Source organism: Sprattus sprattus (assembly GCF_963457725.1).
Source record: "Sprattus sprattus genome assembly, chromosome: 8".
Lineage (NCBI taxonomy): Eukaryota > Metazoa > Chordata > Actinopteri > Clupeiformes > Clupeidae > Sprattus > Sprattus sprattus.
Genome location: NC_137927.1, coordinates 4,759,252 through 4,765,897, shown reverse-complemented (window position 1 = coordinate 4,765,897; position 6,646 = coordinate 4,759,252). Strand labels below are relative to the sequence as shown.

At 48.4% G+C, this 6,646-nt stretch overlaps 1 protein-coding gene across 1 annotated transcript in view; it reads right to left on the bottom strand.

Annotated features, from left to right (window-relative positions):
* Window positions 1–370: 370 nt before the first annotated feature.
* The window catches only part of LOC308368738 (teneurin-3), a gene marked incomplete at both ends in the record, with an annotated part of 127,741 nt that continues 121,465 nt past the window's right edge, over window positions 371–6,646 (bottom strand). The window contains 7 exons of the mRNA XM_080842990.1: window positions 371–1,126; window positions 1,629–1,759; window positions 1,938–3,549; window positions 3,826–4,122; window positions 5,115–5,350; window positions 5,848–6,023; window positions 6,252–6,646. The exon at window positions 6,252–6,646 is cut by the window's right edge and continues 486 nt beyond it. Of these exons, the coding sequence (XP_080699116.1) occupies window positions 371–1,126; window positions 1,629–1,759; window positions 1,938–3,549; window positions 3,826–4,122; window positions 5,115–5,350; window positions 5,848–6,023; window positions 6,252–6,646 (3,603 nt within the window). The remainder of the gene's footprint in view (window positions 1,127–1,628; window positions 1,760–1,937; window positions 3,550–3,825; window positions 4,123–5,114; window positions 5,351–5,847; window positions 6,024–6,251) is intronic.

The window sequence follows — 6,646 nt, the reverse complement described above, 5'->3', positions numbered from 1 at the left end:
CGACTTGCACCTCCCTTTGAGTAAAAATAATCTCCAGTGTTGTACTGCATGTCACTAACCCAAACATGGTCGTTTACTGCTCCCATTATTATTACATTACTGCACCCAATTTAAAGGAGGTTCCATGAGTCCTTAGTCCACTTTTCTGCCTCAATCTCTCCTACAGCTACAAGTTCTTGTTCACAGAGCTGAGTTCATCATTTGCAAAAAAAAAAAGAGTAATGGTCTCTGCTCTTGTCATTTTAACAGACTTGCTCATGCTGTGACTATAATAAACTCCACAGCATCCACTGCCGCCAGCGATCTTGTGTTACCTCAGCATTAAAGTCTCCGTTGGCTTTGTCTTCAGGAAGCTGAAGGGAACTGTGTGTTACCTCTTGCCAATCTCATTTTGCCGGAGGAACTGGATGTTGTTGGGGCTGTCGGCTAGTTCTGGGTACTGCTCAACGGAGAGTACATAGTACCCATCATAACCAGGCACCTTACCTCCGCTCAGTAGCTGTCGTTTCTCTCCCTCAGTCCACGGGCGAGCGCCATCCTCTTCATCCCTGACTCTTTGCTGCTCGCGGGCCCAGGCGCTCACTAGCGCCCTCTGGCGGGCCAGCTCCAGAATGCGCTCACGTTCCTCATCCTGCGTGGTGCCGTACCGCAGGTGCAGCGCCAGAGTCCCACACCGCAGCTCCACATCCACCAAGCGGCGCGTCCGCCCACCCACCACCGCCGTTGACTGCCACACACTCACATTGACGCCATTCTCTAGTGCACGCCGGCCGGTTGTGAGCCGTAGTACGGCCAGGTCGCTGTCAGCTGCACCCGGCTTCACAAAGTGGTGTGTGTCGCAGCCTTCCAGCATGTAGTGCAGGTCCTGCAGATAGATGGCGCCGCTGAGGACAGACGCCAGCTTAATGCAGTCCTCGCTGGAGGTGCTAAGTGTGTTGGTCACCACCACTTTGCCTCGGCTAACGGCTAACATGACGCCCCGTCCAACCAGGGACGTGCTTGGGGCAAACCACAGCCACGGCCTCTCTGTGTGTGGGGTTGGGCCGAACTGCACCTCAGGCAAACGTCTGAATGATAGGAAGGCCTGGGCTTGCCTGATAACGTCCTGCTGCATCCCAAAAACAGGCTATGAAGAACAGAAAAGAATAGAATAGATATCACTATGTTAAGCATTCATTAGGGTGCTTGGGCATTCCCTCCAAAGCGATTTTAAAGGGGTCTGCTCTCTTCAGAAAGCTTTTAATTTCCAGCTGACAAGATTTTGTGAATTATCAAAGTGCTTCTGTGCCTTTTATATCATTCATATTAAACACCATCTGATGACATGATTTAACTTTTCTCAAAAATGCATATCTGTATTACCTTAAGTGTAGCACAGTTTCTCCTAGACTAAAGACATATTAATCTGCCATCGAGTGACACATTTTAAATAGCAAAACAAACAGAACATCTAGTGAAATACTAACATGTGGAACATATAGTGAAATACTAACATGTGGAACATATAGTGAAATACTAACATGTGGAACATATAGTTAAATACTAACATGTGGAACATATAGTGAAATACTAACATGTGGAACATATAGTGAAATACTAACATGTGGAACATATAGTGAAATACTGACCGGGAGGTCATCCCAAATCTGGCTCCTTATCAGTTCATACGAAGGATTGTTGATGTCAAACTTGGGGGCAGGAAATCCAGGTATGGTGTTGTGCAGGTGAAAGCCAAAGGTTACCAGCCAGGTGTTTACATCTGAAAAAAAAAATCAACAATAAATGGCAAATAAATGAAATAAACAAAATCAATCATTATACATTATAATCATGACTGTGTTTTAACAGAACAGAATTGAGCATGTTGTCAACAGCAATATAATTACAGTACACGTTCTACATTAGACAAGAACACATTTACAGATGGTGTCTCTTACCTGTGACATACTTCCGTACATTGTGTCCTTGACTGATGGGGTCATTGTTCCTGAACATGTAAAGGTTGAAAGGCCTGGGATCCTTCCCCACGTCTTTAAAAGTGGTGGGACACGGAGTGGTCCAGCGGCCTGCCATGATGTCAAAGTCCCGCTCGCCAAAATGGACCAGCTTAGTGAGAGGGTCGTACAAGCCCCCGTGGAAGCCTAGCGGGAGCTGTAGGTCGGGGTTGGAGTCGAGGTGCACCTCCCCGTAGGCTGTGTACTGCACCTGCTTCAGGAGGAGGCCCTCGCTGCTGAAGATGGCCAGTGGCGTGCCCGTGTTGTCGCTAGCGATGTAGAACTCCTTGCCGCTGCTCATCTCCATGGCGAACAGGTGGCCCTGCAGGTCGTAGTACAGTGAAGTGATCTCAATGCTACTGTGGTTGTACACATGCGTGATCCGGCTTGGGTAGGTCAGATCTGCGTAGAAATACTGCAAGTGCTGGCCACCGCTGGCCTTGGAAGAGACCCGGCGGCCCAGTCCGTCGTAGCGGTACCGGACACTCCAGCCCAGGGATTTGCTGTAGACTCTCTCAAGGAGGCCTTTGGAGTTGTGCTCAAAGATCTCTGAGCCTCGCTGGCGCAGGAAGCCGTCCTCATCCAGCTGGTACTGGAGGTCTCCCAGGCGCGTTATTCGGTCTCGGAGGTCGTAACGCAAAGGGGTTAGCCGAGGGCTGTTCCCAGGGTGCATCAGGTGGAGGTTTCCGTTCAGGTCATAGTTGTATCGCCACGACACACGGTCGTTCAGAGACGCCATCTGCAGCTGACCATCCATGTCATACTCGTAGGTGTACTTGGTGGAGTTGGCGTACGGCCCTATTTTCATCTCCTTCTTCACAATTCGGCCCGCAGCGTCGTATTGGAAGGCGATCCAGTACATCACCGTCCGGAACACCTCGTACTGGATCTCTTTGACCCTCCCGTGGCCATCGAAGTGCTTGCTGTAGGTCATGACAGAGGTGGAGATGATCTGGTTGATGTCATAGTAGATTACGCCAAACTTGCCAAATTGCTCCAGCTTCCCTGAGATGTCGTCATATTGGTAGAGGTCAATGGGGAGTGGAGTCTCATTGATGACTCCTTGAACATTGGCAACACGAAGGCTTCCATCGTAGGCATAGTCGAAACGGGCATTCACCATGCCCTCCTCATTGAAGCGGTAGATCTGCCGGTCCACTAGCGCCCCCAGCTGTCTGTAGCGGATAGTGCAGATGAACGCCTCGTTCTGCAAATTGATGGTCTTCAGCACGCCAGCTGTCTCGTCAAAGGTGAAGGTGACTTTCGTGCTGTCGTACAGAACCTCAGATAGTTTGTTCTGTCTTCGGTACCGGTACAGAACCCGACGGCCCGTTCCATGATGGGCCACTCTTAAGAGGAGGCCATCCTCGCGATAGTCGATGGCCACCGAGGCGTTGCTCTCCGGTGGGTGGTAGAGGTTGCTGTAGTACCCAAGAGAGCGGACTGTGTGCATCGTGTGGCGTGCCAAACTGGGCATGGTGACGCCAGATAGGAGCCCCTGGGCATCGTACTCAAAGACATACTGCCGCTGGCTGGCTAAGAGTAGCACCACAGCCTGAGGAGAAACAGAACAGTTTTATCACAGGGACTTAGTACAACACATTCAGTCCTTATTCAGAAAAGCTCTACTCAAATGTATACTAAGTTTGTGGTAAATTGTTATTATGGATGAACTTCTCTACCATATTCAGCTACCTCAGGCTGTCAAGCATGCCTCTAAACAATGGGTCTCTTCAATTTATCCTAATTCTACAAATAGAACTGTTGGCAGTTATGGCAAAGTATAATTCATATAGACATGTTTTGTATTTGGAGCTGGTCACACACTCACCTCCTCCATGTAAGTGTAGGTCCAGGTCTTGCCATCCGGGAACTCTCTGGTGACCAACCGTCCCTGGCTGTCGTACTCTACCCGCTCTGCCTCTGATCCCCACTGGAGGGCGCTGATGAGCCCACCGCTGGTGCGGGTGATGTTGACTGGTAGAAGCTTACTGCTGGGGGTCCACAGCACAGGCTGGCCAGCTGTGTCGTACAGGATCTTCAGCAGGAACTTACGGTGGTCGTCATAGATTCTCTCTGTCCGCAAGAGGCGGTCGTAATCCACTGACAGAATGTTACGGCCATTCACCTGATTTTGTGGAAGATGTGGTTTATGATATTTTTTTTTCTTAGTTTGACACTTCCTTCATGAGAAAAAACAAACATCTAAGCACAGTAACTGTTATAGTATAGGAGAGTATAGGAGAATAACATGTCTTTGAGGCCTGTCATAAACTGTTATGACCTAGTTATGTCACGTTTATGACAGATGATTGGCTTACTTCGTGCCGGTTGTTTTCCCTGCTCCTCAGGTTTTTGTCCTTTATTTGCTCCCCTATTTTATATGTAAAATATCTCTCAAGCGTATAAGTATTGACACAAGACATGAATAAATGTGTATGAATACCAGTCATGGTTCGTGAATGAAAGTTGGTTTATGAATCTATGCCTGTGTATCTACATGTGTCTCAGTGTGCACTATGCTGAGGGCACAAAAGGCAAGAGCAACTATGTGAAGTTGGGAGGTGCTCCCTCTAAGGCTCTGGTGCAGATAAAATAGATTAACAGTGCACACACACACACACACACACACACACACACACACACACACACACACACACACACACACACACACACACACACAGTGCTTTCAAGAACTTCATTAAGCTGAATGTCACCCTGGCATAGCGACAAGGTCCTAAATCAAGCAGCTCAAACTTTTCATCAGGCACTTTGAAGCATGTTTACTGAAATGGACCATACGTGTGAGATATAAGATATCTAGACTGTATGACTCAGTTGTCATACTGGAGGATCAGACTGAGGATGACTCATACTCCTCATGGAGCTGCTGATCATGGAAGTATGGCTTGCATCCCTGGTGGGAGATCTACCTATAGTTCTATCAGCTCCAGACATCTATGGTGGGAGCGCCAGACATCATGACTCATGACTGATTTAGAGAGGGAAAGCTGCATCTGCAAAGACGGTAGTCATTGCATTGCAATATACTGCATATGACTGTACACAAGAACAAATGTTTTGTGTGTGTGTGTGTATTTTATTCTTTAAATAACTGACCCGTAGCTTCCTTCCGAACACTGTGACCTTTGCCCTCGTCTGTTCCTTCCGGAAGCGCCACTCAACCAGATTCTGCCCACTCTCACTGGGCAGCGTCATGTTCCGGCGTGCCACGATTGGACACGAAGGGCCTGCCAGGATGTGGGGTTCGGTCTGGTAGTGGGAGTCCATGCCATTAGCGTAGAGGATCCTGAGGGATCGGTCATACCCAAGCACGTAGCTGTTCCTCAGTTGATCTGCAGTACACCAGAGAGGGCACCCTCTCACTACACAGAAAAGCTACTGGCGATTTTATGAAGGCATCCAGACACTGGTCTGTACTCAGTGTTCAGTTGTGTTTTGGTGTCCTGTGTGTGACCTTAATGCTCAAAAAATGCAACAGAAATCCTTTGTAACAACAACAATGCATATTTCAGTTGGAAAACTAAAATAAAAATCTGAGTAGATAACAATGACACTGCCCTCCTTCCCAGATATTACATGAAAGGTTTTATACTGACATTCACACTCTAGGGAAACTGTTTGAGCTTTTTCTTCAGACATTCCTCTCATCACCAACCACATCAATGAGCAAATTGAGCAACAAAAACAAACACAGTGGCTTGAAATGTTTGGCTCCTTTCATTTTTCAGAGTAAGAGATGTGACAGGGTTGTGTATCCTGGGACAGTGTGACACTGCCTGGATAGGTGTGTATTTCTTACCCTGGATAGATGAGTAATTAGGCCACCTACCCTGAGACAGAGTGTAAACTGCCTGGATGGACGTGTGGTTGGCAGAGATACTCGCATCGTCCTCCTGGCCTGAGGTTGTCACGGTGACAGTGAAGTCTGTCTCCATGTCGCCACGAAGATTAGTCACAACACCAGTAGGGAAAGTGGCGTTGTAGAGCTTTCCCTCCGTGTCATATCTGCGGAGGACAACAGAAGTATTACATTGGACAGTGTTACACTGGGCCACAAAAGACTGACGCTTCAGTGTGGATGAATACTTACAACAGGGTAACTAAGAGGTGAGATGGTGGCTGTAACATATCACAGTTGTATAGTAACCATTAAAGTACAAAAGCCTGGTCCAATGGTCCACATTGGTTATCCAGCTACAACTCACGTGGTCCATCAAAACTGAGAGCACTTACTCATAGAACGTGGTCCAGCCATTGGTGGTGGTCTTGGTTGCCAGGAGACCTCTCTTGCCATGGTAAGTAAACTGAACAAGCTCGTGCCCCTGCGCTGTGAGGGACCTCAGATCTCCTTGTGCGTCCACAGCCATCCAGATCACCTGGTTGTCAGGGGTGATGAGCCGGACAGGCACTTGGCTGGCATCGTGTCTGATTCGGAGTGTGTTCCCATGGCAATCGGTCACCCCAGTGAGGTCAGCCTTGTTGTCATAGGTGAAGTTATACTTGTAGTCTCCCGTGACGAGGTTAAGCGTGTGGCGGTGTGTTCCGTTGGTGCTGAACAGGTAGAGTTCCTCTGACTCAGGAGATGCCACTTCATACAGGCTGGCGGCGTTGAGCGGAGGGCGGATCCG